General features: G+C 40.9%; 1 protein-coding gene across 3 annotated transcripts in view; it reads left to right on the top strand.

The window, feature by feature from the left end:
• LOC127630430 (neuronal calcium sensor 1) overlaps positions 1 to 13,259 on the top strand; it is a 45,294-nt gene extending 32,035 nt beyond the window's left edge. For all 3 annotated transcript variants that reach the window (XM_052107946.1, XM_052107945.1, XM_052107947.1), the window contains exons 5-9: positions 5,685 to 5,763; positions 8,792 to 8,880; positions 8,992 to 9,069; positions 10,243 to 10,365; positions 12,635 to 13,259. In XM_052107946.1, the coding sequence (XP_051963906.1) occupies positions 5,685 to 5,763; positions 8,792 to 8,880; positions 8,992 to 9,069; positions 10,243 to 10,341 (345 nt within the window). In that variant the 3' untranslated portion in view covers positions 10,342 to 10,365; positions 12,635 to 13,259. The remainder of the gene's footprint in view (positions 1 to 5,684; positions 5,764 to 8,791; positions 8,881 to 8,991; positions 9,070 to 10,242; positions 10,366 to 12,634) is intronic.
• Positions 13,260 to 13,650: the final 391 nt, after the last annotated feature.

The following is a 13,650-nucleotide window of genomic DNA, read 5'->3' as shown; positions in this document are numbered from 1 at the left end:
CTTGGGGCTTCAGGTCAACTGGGAAAAGAGCAAGCTCACTCCGGTTCAGAGCATCTCTTTTCTCGGGCTGGAGTTAGACTCCGTCTCAATGACAGCACGTCTCACGAGCGAGCGTGCTCAGTCGGTGCTGGACTGCCTCGCTTCATTCAAGCCAGGCACAGTGGTCCCTCTAAAACTTTTCCAGAGGCTCCTCGGGCATATGGCGTCCTCCGCGGCGGTCGCACCGCTGGGGTTGATGCATATGAGACCACTCCAGCACTGGCTCCAGACTCGAGTCCCGAGACAAGCATGGCACCACGGCATGCATCGGGTAAGAATCACCCCCGCCTGCCTCAAAACACTCCGACCCTGGACAGACCTCTGCTTTTTACGGGCAGGAGTGCCCCTGCAGCAGGTTTCCTGACGCGTTCTGGTCACAACCGACGCCTCCCGGTCCGGGTGGGGTGCCGTGTGCAGCGGGCACGCAGCAGCGGGCTGTTGGAAAGGGGCCCCGCTGCGTTGGCACATCAACTGCCTGGAGTTGCTGACCGTCCTTCTTGCTCTCAGGAAGTTCCTCCCGTTAGTTCGGGACAAACATGTCCTCGTGAGATCGGACAGCACCGCGGTGGTGGTGTACATAAATCGCCAAGGCGGCGTACGCTCCCACCAAATGTCACAACTCGCCCGCAGTCTCGTCCTATGGAGCCAGCAGCGACTCAGGTCGTTGCGTGCCACTCACATCCCCGGCAAGCTCAACGTTGTAGCGGACGCGCTATATCGACAACGCCTGCCCGGCAGGGAGTGGAGGCTTCACCCCCAGTCGGTCCAGCTGATTTGGGAACGGTTTGGCAAGGCCCAGGTAGACCTGTTTGCCACCCAGGAAACCTCCCACTGCCCGCTCTGGTACACCCTAACAGAGGCTCCCCTCGGGACAGACGCGCTGGCACACAGCTGGCACTCGGGGCTGCGCAAGTACGCATTTCCCCCAGTGAGCCTTCTTGCACCGGTGCTGTGCAAGGTCAGGGAGGACGAGGAGCAAGTCACGTTGGTGGCCCCCTACTGGCCCACTCGGACTTGGTTCTCGGAACTCAGGCTCCTCGCGACAGCTCCTCCCTGGCGAATACCTCTGAGAAAGGACCTCCTCTCTCAGGGATGGAACCTCCACGTCTGGTCCCTGGACGGGACGCAGAAGAGCTAGCCGGCTTACCGGCGACCGTTGTGAATACAATTAACCAAGCCAGAGCCCCCTCTACCAGGCACCTTTACGCCCTAAAGTGGCGCTTGTTGGCATATTGGTGTTCTTCCCGAGCTGACGACCCGCAGAGATGCGCGATTAGGTCAGTGCTTCTGTTCCTACAGGAGAGGCTGGACAGGAGGCTGTCCCCGTCCACCCTCAAGGTGTATGTTGCCGCTATTGCCGCCCACCACGATCCTGTAGACGGCAAATCTCTGGGTAAGCATGACCTGAAAATCCACATGAGCTGGTTTATAATTGGCAAAAAATAAAACATTGCAAATGTATACATTAACTGATCAACTTACAGTGTAAGGCTCATTGTTTGCCATTGTCATTTTGCTCGTTCCTGTTGCGTGTCCCCAACCTGGCAACCAGCGTGAGCTTCGGCACTGGGGAGGAGGGGGCAGGGGAGACAACGCTCTCCAATATTTTGAATTTGGACTGCAGTACACATTTTTAAATGCTTGATGTCAATGTTACATATTGCTCCCTTAAAAAAAAATACAGAAAGATTCAAAAACACGTTTGTTGTGAGTGGTGATTGGCCTATTAGTTTTTCCTTCTAGTCTTACTCTATGCATATAACTAGGTTTTGTGAGTCTTTTACCTTTTTATGTTACATCCTAGACATATGATGTATTTCAACGCAAACAGTTTTAAATTTTCTTTGCTAAAAGTCAATATAAACCACCATTGTAAAAATAATCCACAACCAGACTATATTTAAAACAGAAAATGAATGAATGTTTACTGAAAGTACGTTTCCAGTTCTTTTGACACATCAGAATTACTTTTAAAGTAACCAGCTCTCTTCAAGTTGTAATTGCTTTAATAACAACTTGTGTTCATGCTAGCTGTTATCGATTAATTTGTCAGATTTCATTAATAATGTAGATCTTGTAAATTTGGATCTGATTTCAAAACACCTGTGTTTAAAGTGTTGGACGCTTCGTTAAGGAGCGGATTTGGTTATTAGAATCAACAGAACATTAATTAGAATCAACATTAGATTTTTATTTTTAAATCAACTATCATCAATGATAACCATCAATTTTCAAAAGAATATTAATTATTAAAATCAATAGAACATTGATTAGAATTAACATTTAGCTTATTGATCCTTCAAATCAATTAAAAAATAACCAGACCGTATATAACGGTCTCACTATAGGACTGTTCTCTTAGGATTGTCACCGTCTGGAGAACATCGACATTTAAAAGGAAAACAATAATAGTTTGAATCAGAGCACTGACATCCCCTGTCAGTCCTTGACACAGGTGCATGCAGAACAATACCAAAACACTTCTATTTAAAGTATAACAAAGTTTATTTGGGTGTTAATCTCAATTAATAATCAATATAATGCAGTCAGTAACTTCCGACTTACAACTACAAACTAAACAGTAACATGATTAGATATGGTAAAAAATAAGCCTATAATACATGAGAGGAAGGTGCGTGCTTGCGTGAGCGTGTATTTATCACTTTGTGGGGACCAAATGTCCCCATAAGTATAGTAAAACCCAAACTTTTTGACGTTGTGGGGACATTTTGTCGGTCCCCATGAGGAAAACCGCTTATAAATCATACTAAATTATGTTTTTTGAAAATGTAAAAATGCAGAACGTTTTCTGTGAGGCTTAGGTTTAGGGGTAGGGTTAGGGGATAGAATGTATGGTTTGTATAAAAACAATTGTTTATGGAAAGTCCCCATAAAACATGAAACCCAACATGCTGGACTTTATCGCCAAGTTTTCCGCTCAGAAAATGTGTGTGCTGATATGTTTGTGAGGGGTTGTGTGTGTGTGTGTGGTTAGTACGAAAGAGGGAGAGAACAGGGTGATGGCACCGAAGCTGGTTTAGCGATCTTGGAAGTGCAGGCAACCGTTATTTTATCATTCAGAGACGCGGTGAATGGCTTGTAATCTGTCTGCCATGTTCCTTGGTTCTTTGATGGATAAACTCTGTGTACGTGGTGGAAATTCACAAAAAGTCCAACATGGTTGGACCACAACACACCAAATCTCATAATCCCATATCAGCTGGAGTTTTCCAAAAGGCATTTTAGAAATGCAACAATGTGGTCTGATGTGATTCTGTCATCTGGTGAGACCAGAACTGAACATTAAGGCCTCAATGCTAAGACTCTATTTGGCTGAAACATAACACTGCATAATTTATACAGTGAAGCATGGTAGATTCTTCTCTACAGCAGTGACAGGAAAAATCTGGAAAAGATGGATGGAGAGCATACAGAAGAATTAAGTAGAAAAAGTGTGGCAAGGAGGAGGGCGGGGCTGGCCATTATGATTCATGCCCGGTCCCAATTCAGGCTAACCAAGCCGATGAGAGGGATAAAGGCTGATGGAGACTGCCATTTGGGAGAGAGAGAGCTGAAGGCAGCTGCCCTATATGTGTTTATGTTTGTGTGTTTTTGTTTAATTAAATATTACTTTGATGCTTCTCGCCTCCTCCTTTCCATTTTACCCCGTTACAAAAACATACTGCAGTCTGTTAAAGCACTGGCACTTGGAAGATGATTCATGATCCATCAGTACATTGACCCAAAACATACAGCAATAGTCACACTGTATTGGCGTGAAACCAAAGAGGCTTGGGAGCTACCTTAAACAAATTGAGCACCTTTTGAAATATAGATGTTTACAAAGGACCTGTCTAACTAAACACTGTGAGGAATCATCTAAATTAGCAAAAAGTCCAGTGTCAAAATGTCCAATGCAATGAAATTCACAGCTGTATATGTTGCCAAAGATTGCAAAGAGAGTTACATAATTATAATTCAATTAAAAAGTATGAGGGTGGTGAATACTGACATATTTATTCAGTATAGTGCATGTTCTCTTGTCTACAGTGAGCCTCTAGCCTAGTCTAGTTACTGGCGTATTACCGTTTTTGATATATTATACAGTACATGCTATTTGAATTATGTAGCATCTAACAAGTAGCAACACAGGAGATGCGAAACATTTGAAAGACATAATGGTTCACTCACTCACTCATCACAATAGACCTTATTCACGTAAGCGCCATCTTTGATTTTTAATGAGAATAACAACTAGGCTGTGAGGGATCAACTTCAATGACACGCACAGTATAAAGCTCCTAGATCACATCTGGTTTTCCACAAGTCATGTTGTTGGGAGTTTATTGTATACTGAATGCTCTTGAACAGATAGTTTATCAATGTTTTGTGTGTGGAACGATCCAAAAACAAGTTAAACTGCAGTACAGCCCATTGAAGAGACTACAAGTATATCCCTCACAGCCTCATTGTCATTCCCACTGAAAATCAAAGATGGCACTGGCTTGAATAAGGTCTATATATCTAGAAATGATTCATAAAAACACAGGCAGTAATAAATCAGGCAGGGTTTGGTGAGGGACTCATGCAAGTTGAAGAAAAACACTTTGGCAACTACTAGATAGTATGGCAAGCTTACGCAGCATCTCGTTCCCTCTAAGGGAACCAGGGTTACACTTCACGTAACCGAGACGTTCCCTCTCGAGGGACTCTAGATGTGTAATTGCTATGGGGAATGATGTATATTCACGCCATGCAAACAGAAGCTGCCAACTGTCTATGCCCATGTGGCAAGCATCTAGCTTCGTAAGCACTCAAAATTACATCAAGCCAATGAGACTCTGCTTGGACACTGAAACACCTGTTTCGGCCACCAAAGCACACAAACACCTGCTCCGACTTACACCACCGGCTAGTACGTCAACATAAACTTGCAGCGCCCAAACTGGGCAAAGCATATGTAACTCAAATGTGGCAAAAATACTTGTATATTTACAAATACAAATGTATTTGAATAGAAGGAATGTTTTTAACCCTTGAGGATATAAGAAATATTTTGGAATATTTTAAAGATGTATATGGGATGATGCTGCATTGATACTGCATTAGGTAATCGTTTATGTCTACTTCAATTAAATAATAACAAAGTGCTTACAGACATCCATTAGCTAAAGGGTTTTTAAATTAGGCATTTGATCTGCATAATATTTTACAAGGTATTTCTTGCTATTTTATGTATTTATGCTGTTTTACAGCTTATTTTTTTATATGTATGATTCTTAATTGAGGTTTTACACAGTATTATTAGTAACTACTCTTATTTATTTATATAATGAATTAAAGGAGAGTGACAATGTTTTGTGTATGCATACAGCTCCTCTGGGGATTATGAAGGATTCATACAGTCCATATAAAGTAAATTCAATTTACCTCTCATGCACTAGATAGTTTTTAGTAGACAAATCATAAAGTGTGTCATAACTTTTTTTGGTAGATATTTGGCAGCAGAGTGCATCTTTCTAATGGCTGATATAGTGCTAGGCCTTAGCCCCAAGGAAAAGCAGGGGGTGGGAATATGTTTTAGGGTGGCTCCATGCTGAAGGGCCAATAAAATGACTTTTCTTTTCCTTTCTTCCTTTCTGCAGGATGGACGGATTGAGTTCTCAGAGTTCATTCAGGCCCTATCGGTGACCTCACGTGGGACCTTGGATGAGAAGCTTCGCTGTAATCACATTTTTGATTAATAAGTTAAACAGAAAATAAATTAAACAGTTTAATAGTTGAGTACCTTTTGTGTGATGCTTCAAGTCCCTGGAATGGATTATATAGAGATTAATTATCGCTCTATACCCATGCACTTACCCGTGTTTGCTCTCTGCCATGTAAGTTGTAAGATTGTCCCTTTACAGGACTCTTTGTTATGGAGGAGGGTGTAGAAGTATGGGTTTATGGGTGGGAGTCCTGAAGAAAAGTTGAAATGAAAGAAAGAGATGAAAGACTTGCTCCCATCATTGCTCTGTATTAATCAAATTATTACATATTAATTAAAGGATGCATTGTTATCAGTCATTTCTACACCCAGGCCTGCGGTCCTCACTATGTTGATAAGCATACACATCTATTCTGTGCTAACTTTGCTTTTCAGTTCATAATCTATGGAACTGGTGAACTGGTGCTTTTTCAAGGTTTTTCTTTGTTGAATGCAAGGCATTTAAAGAAATGGTTTCCCACAAAATAATTTTTTTGTAATTATTTACTCACCCTCATGTAGTTCCAAAGTTGTATTTGGCAGATTTTATTTTTTCAGTGAATCAGCTGAAATTTAACTAATTATTCACCAGAGCTGCACAAAGAATCAAAATCGCAATATGACCTTGTTATTGGACACAATTTGTCAACTAATGCAAATAATTTTGAGGCACCAAGATGCTTTTTTGAGTTACAAAATTAAGATGATGCTTACTCAATATAACTACTTTAGAAAACCATTTCCTGTTCATTTGAAACACATTTGCCATTTTATTGCATCTCATGTATTCTATAAACAAACTAATATCTATAATCACATTTTGGTTAAAAGGAATCACTTACTAGTTCCCTCTCCAGGGACTTGAGCTGCGTAATCACTATGGGGACACGCCCTGAGTGTCATGTGGTCTGAAGCCTTAAGTCTGATCGCCAGGGAGTAGTGCATTCTCATGCCATGCTGAGACTGGCATGGCACATTCTTCTGTGGGCATGGGACAATGTGCTGTCTCTACGAGCCGTACATGTTCTGGCATGGTTGAATTTGAGGGGCAGATCTCCTGTCCAGACGGGGCTTGATGCCCGGAGAATGGACATTACATCCTCAGATTGTGGAACAAATCTAGTGAAGATTCAGCAGAGCGGAAGTGGATGTGTTCGCTTTGAGCAAAACATCACACTGTCCCCTCTGTTTTTTTTCCCCTTTCCCCTGGAACCGCTAGGCATCAATGCATTGGTGCATCAGTGGCCGACAATGTGTCTTGATGCATTTCTACTGACCAGCCTGTTGTGCACAGTTCCGCAGAGACTTTGGGAGGATCGGGTTCAGCTTCTGTTATTAGCTAGTATGGCCCCTTAACAGGGCGCTCTTTTGAATGATGGTTTATCCCCTGCGGTGGTTGATACCATTATGAATGCTAGAGCTCCATTAACCAGGAATCTATATATGTTCAAAGTGGCATGTAGTGTGAGATGAAGATCCAGTTCACTGCCCTGTCAGTACTGTGCTGGAAATTTTTCAAGAGCGTTTTGGGGCTGGTGTTGCCTGGCAATTCTTAAAGTCTATGTTGCTGCTTTAGGAGCTGAGAAAGCACTTATTAATGGAGTCTCTGTCGGTGGAAATTCTCTTGTTTTATGCGTGGCTTAGACCTTTTCATCCTGTCCGCATTCCCTTTAGGGGATTTATATGTTGTTTTTGAGGCGCTCTCGTGAGACCCGTTTGAGCCCATGGCAACAGTTGTGGCATTGGTATCATTTAAGAGGGTTGGTGATTTGCATGGCGTGTCAGTCAATCCCATATATATGGATTTTGTGCTAAGGTACTCAAGGGTGGTGTTAAGACATCGCTTGGGTTATTTGCCCAAGGTTGTGTCTACATCCTTTCACCCACAGACTATTAACTTTCAGGCTTTCTGACCTCCCCCATTTGAGTCGGAGGAGCATGAAAGGTTACATATGCTTTGCCCAGTTTGGGCGCTGCAAGTTTATGTTGACGTACTAGCCGGTGGCGTAAGTCAGAGCAGGTGATTGTGTGCTTCGGTGGCCGAAACAGAGGTGTTTCAGTGTCCAAGCAGAGTCTCATTGGCTTGTTGAAGCAATTTTGAGTGCTTACGAAGCTATATGCTTGCCACATGGACATAGTCAGTTGGCAGCTTTTGTTTGCATGGTGTGAATATACATCATTCCCCATAGCAATTACACAGCTCGAGTTCCTAGAGAGGGAACGTCTCTGTAACATGAAGTGTAACCCTGGTTCCCTTGGAGGGAACGAGATGCTGCGTAAGCTTGCCATACTATCTAGTAGTTGCATAGGCTCAGTCCCTCTCAGGGAACCAGGATTACGTTTCACGTAACCGAGACATTTATCCTATTGCTGTTTAAATGCAATGTACTATGTACAGGAGTGGTGGTGGCATAGTGGGCTAATTCACACAACTGTTAATCAGAAGATCGTTGGTTCGATCCCCACAGCCACCACCATTGTGTCCTTGAGCAAGGCACTTAACTCCGGGTTTTTCCAGGTTGTTCCGGGGGGATTGTCCCTGTAATAATTGCACTAAGTCGCTTTGTATAAAAGCGTCTGCCATATGCATAAATGTAAATGCAATCGCAATATTTTTTTAAATATTCGCAATATGACTTTGTCCAAATTGTCCAGCCCTATGCAATTTTCCATTAGCTATTAACTTGCGAACTGCTACGACTGGACTATTGAGTCAGGTGAGTTCAGTCTGTTAAACTAAGCTGTTAACAGATTGTACTGAACTATTAGTTCATAAAACAGTTTTTTTTTCTTAAGCTTAGCAGCCATATTCAAAATATGAATATGTGTGAACATTTGGGATTGTAGAGACAAGAAGGTGAAGATATAAATACAGAATTGTCATTTTTGGGTGGACTATTCCTTTAACTGTTATGTAATCATTTAATATATATTAGTTAATTTGTGTTTGATTCAACACTTTTTTCCCCCACACTCACCATTACTTCTCATTTCTCACTACAGGGGCCTTTAAGCTCTATGATCTTGATAACGATGGCTATATCACTCGCGATGAAATGCTCAATATAGTGGATGCCATTTATCAGATGGTGGTAAGTCACCCTTCATTCCTGTTGTAATTATAGCAGAAACATATGGCATTAGTTTAATGAGTGAAATATAATGTATCTCAGATGCCTTAAATATTATTTAATTTGATTAAGGGAAACACAGTAGACCTTCCAGAAGAGGAAAACACACCGGAGAAAAGAGTGGATCGCATTTTTGCCATGATGGATAAGGTAAATTTGTTTAGGTGGCTGTTTATTTAATTAATGGTTGCGGTTAATGAAATAAAATTAAGCATGCAATTATTATTATTTTTTTTTAATCAAAACCCTACAGCAATGATTGGCAATCAACCATCATTAAGCCTATCAAGAAAGCTCACTAATTTATTGCTCTGGCATAACTTTAAGAGTTAATAATTCCTCTATCATCAATGCAGTGCACAGCATATCAAGAAATGCAGTAGGGAACAAGAGCTCATATCTGTGGCAAAGCTAGTGTCACTAATGCCCTCGGGTCTATAAACTCTACTGTAGCATGTGCTACCACTAACACTGGAGCCTTGCACTAATGCCCACTTTGAGCCCTGAAGATGAGATCACGCAGGGCCTATTTGGAAATGTTCACTGTAGAAGTATTTATAGAGACCTACTGCTTTCTCATTGCAATGTCAGATCGGAATTGCTTCTCTGAAGAACCAGATCGGTTGCTCTAATAGAAGCTAGATATTTTCAGTTGCTTCTTAATCCAAGTAAGCTGAACTACACTGAGCCACATAAGATGAAACAAATGTGATGTTTTCATACCCTACTCTGCCGTAAACCTATCCTCGATGGACCAGCCTGTTAGAACTCACTCCCTGCTGGGCATGTGAGGAATAAACTGAAAACAGCCTAATGCATAATTGCAAATCCTCTTAGCATGGCTTAAAGGTGAAGTATGTAATTTATGGGCCACCACAAATTCATGCAAAACTACCATGCATATACACAAACGCAACCTTAAAGAAATAGTTCACCCAAAAATTTTAATTTGGTTATAATTTACTTACCCTCATGTTCCAAACCTTTATGACTTTCTTTACAAAATAAAAGACAAAAAGAATGTTTTACAACAAATGTTTTGAAGATCACCCAGCATCTATGCAATGCAAAAAAAGGACCTTTGAAAAGCTTTTAAAAAGATACAGAAGTATTAAAAAAGTAGTCCATGTGAATTGTGTGTCATAAGTCTTCTGAAGGCATGTGATGAAAGTAATTTTTCAGCTAAAATCTTGACGTCTTTTGCGCATTCATGAGCACTATGAGAGAAGCTTGTGTACAGTGGCACATGTGAACTTGAGCTGTTTTTAGTGCTACAGTAAAATTATTTTCTGAGTGATCATTTTGGTATGCTTGTTTTCTCAGAATGCTGATGGAAGGCTGACTCTGCAGGAGTTCCAAGAGGGCTCAAAGGCAGATCCCTCTATTGTACAAGCTCTGTCTCTCTATGATGGCCTAGTATAGTAGCAGCTTGTCTCGAGCATAAAGGTATGTTGTGCTGAAGAGAAGTGTATCCTTCAATCAGTCTGTCATAAAATCTTGACCACATCCAGAACATAATATGTAATTGCATTGGTTCCCAAGTGATTTTAGTCCACATTCATAAAATAATCATGATCATATGTTGATAACAACATAGTAAAGATAAAAAATTCACACACTCCCTGGTAGCAAAAAATAAATAAATAAATAAAAATAAAAACAAAATGCCTGATTATACCAACCAGGAACTCCGGGAGATGGAGGAGGGTGCAGCAGCAGCAGCAGCACAAACAAAAGAATTTGGTAGACTGAGAGTACGGGAGACGTGGTGGTGCTCATGCAGGAAATGTGAGGTAATGCCAACATAAGCTGAGAGTGTTTGCTGCCATGAATGGATGATTGGAATGAATGGATGATTGGAACGAATAGACGCACAAACGCAACATTTTAAGACTAATACAAATCTACAGTATAGCTAAAACAACTAAATACTTTTTGCCATTTTTTCTTTGCTGTAAACAACTCGTGCTTTCGTGTTTGTCACTTCTCACTGGAGCTTACACTACGCCTACATCATACGCCGGAACTCGAGGACTCGAGTGGACGGCCATTACCGGAAGCCAGTGATTATAGTTCCTGTCCGTCTATGCCACTGGATAACCCTGTTGTGAACCCAGCCCTCGAGGCTCCCCTTATCCAGCCCTGCCACTGAGTTCCTGCCATTCTGTGAAACTACGTGTTTCCCCTATGGGGTAGTTTCTGTTTGTTTTTCTGTTAATAAAGCCCTTTGTTGCCACTCTGCGTCCGAGTCCTCGCCCCACTCTTTCCACATTCTGTGCCAAATTTAAGAGATATTCTCTGTTAACAAGTCTTAAAGGGTTAGTTCACCCAAAAATGAAAATTATCCCATAATTTACTCGCCATCCTAGGTGTATGTGACTTTCTTCTTTCATCCAAACACAATCTGAGTTATATAAAAAAAATATTCTGGCTCTTACAAGCTTTATAATGGGAGTGAATGGTACCTTAGATTTTAAAGCCCAAAAAAGCACATCCATCCATCAAGAAAGTAATCCATACGGCTCCAGGGGTGTAATAAAGGCCTTCTTGAAGCGAAGCAATGCATTTTTGTTCGAAAAATATCCATATTTATAACTTTATAAACTATAATCACTGGCTTCCAGTAACGGCCGTCCACATGTTCACAAGAGAGTCGAGTTCCGGCGTATGATGAAGGCAAAGTGTAAGCTCAGGTGAGAAGTGATGAACGCAGAAGCACGAGATGTTTACAGCAAAAGAAAATGATGAAAAGAAGTGAGCTGTTTTAGCTATATTATAGACTGTATTAGTGTTAAAATGGTGTGTTTGTGCAACTTATCTAGTCATTCCATTCCAATCATCCATTCATGGCAGCAAACACTCCTCAGCCTCTTTTGGCATTACCTCACATTTCCTGCATGAGCACCACGATGTCTCCCATACTCTCCATCTACCAGATTCTTTTGTTTGTGCCGCTGCTGCACCCTCCTCCATCTCCCGGAGTTCCTGGTTGGTGTACTCCAGTTCAAACAAATAGAGCTGGGCCAAAAACTTGACGACCTCTTCTTTTATACCGAAATCATCTGACATTTTCTTTTTAAAAATCTTTGTTGTTGACTTCTAATTCGTGACCGATGTTTTGTTTTGCTCTATCCTCTGCGTTTCCGCATTGTCACTTCTCACCGTAGCTTATACTATGCCTACATCATACACCGGAACTTGACTCTCTCGTGAACACAAGGACGGCCATTACCGGAAGCCAGTGATTATAGTTTATAAAGATATATATATATATATATTTATAGATATTTTTTCTTACAAAAACGCATCTCTTCGCTTCAGAAGGCCTTTATTAAACACCTGGAACCGTATGTGCTTTTTGAGCTTCAAAATCTAAGGTACCATTCACTACCATTATAAAGTTGGGAAAAACCAGGATATTTTTTTATATGACTCCGATTGTGTTTGGCTGAAAGAATAAAGTCATATACACCTAGGATGGCTTGAGGTTGAGTAAATTATGGGATAATTTTCATTTTTGGGAGAACTAACCCTTTAATATCTCATATAATTTTGCTTCTTGGATAACTATATCATGTTTTTAGGTTGCTTTGTTGGAAAACAATATATATTTTTAAGTTTTTTTTTTTGCAGCAGAAGCAAAGGAAGTCATATTGTCATCAAGCATACTTAAACATCTGATCTATGTGAGCATTTTCTCTTGTTCATTACATAGATATGGCTAAGGATCCAGTGCAGTGACATCTCACCATGCCATGCGAGGAGATGAGTCTTCTCTTTATTTGACCTCTCATTCTGGACACTCAGGACTGAGAAGGACCACAAAGAGCTCATCCATCTCACCACAAGTATATCACATTTGACCATTTGGCATACAACAATGACAAAAAGGAGAATGGAGAAAATTGCCATTCTGAAAATTGTGTTTGTGTGCCCACATGTGTGATTGCCTGTTAATGCTGTACCGGAGAATCCCACTGGATATTCACAAGTGCTTGTTTTCTGCTGAACAAATGCACTGGAGACTGTTGATGACACTGATTGTTAAAAAAAAAAAGCATGTTGAGAAGCCTAAATTATTGTATATAAATTATTATATAATTATAATGTAAATACTGTATGTATTACCATTGTGTAGCATGTGCTATTCTTCCCTTGCTGGCACAGTTAAGTACAAAGTCCTCAAACCACATCCGAAACAAGGCACTGCAACCAAACAACATGCTGCACTATAATTATTGAACAGCTGCATATCAGAATTTATGTATGTACCTTTTTTAATAAAGAAACAAACAGGATATCTTCTTTTTCTTTTTCTGTAAAGGCTCCAGCAACTGCTAGCTTAAACTACACCTCTGCCTTTGTGTCTTTTCCTGTGTCTTGTTTTCCTGTCGAACAAAAGCCATGGACTGAATTATGGCATTTTCTTGTCAAATTTCTTAAATCAACAAAGTTCTATAGTTACTTTGTAGACAGCCTCTGTTTGAGGTGGTCTCATACTTAATCAGTTGCTCTGACGATGATTAAATTTGAGTCACTGCATAATTGCCTCTAATGTTATTTGCATTAAGATGGAGTTTTTAATATCTGAGATGTTGCACTCTCATTATTTAATCAATAGCTGCTTCTGTAGCACGCACGCACACACACACACACAGTGCTCATAATAGAACAGTATATGATGGGTAATTCAATTATTGCATAGGAGCACAAACCTTGTTTTCCATCAGC

This window comes from Xyrauchen texanus, chromosome 37, assembly GCF_025860055.1.
Source record: "Xyrauchen texanus isolate HMW12.3.18 chromosome 37, RBS_HiC_50CHRs, whole genome shotgun sequence".
In the NCBI taxonomy this organism is placed as follows: Eukaryota; Metazoa; Chordata; class Actinopteri; order Cypriniformes; family Catostomidae; genus Xyrauchen; species Xyrauchen texanus.
This window is presented reverse-complemented; position numbering and strand designations above follow the sequence as displayed.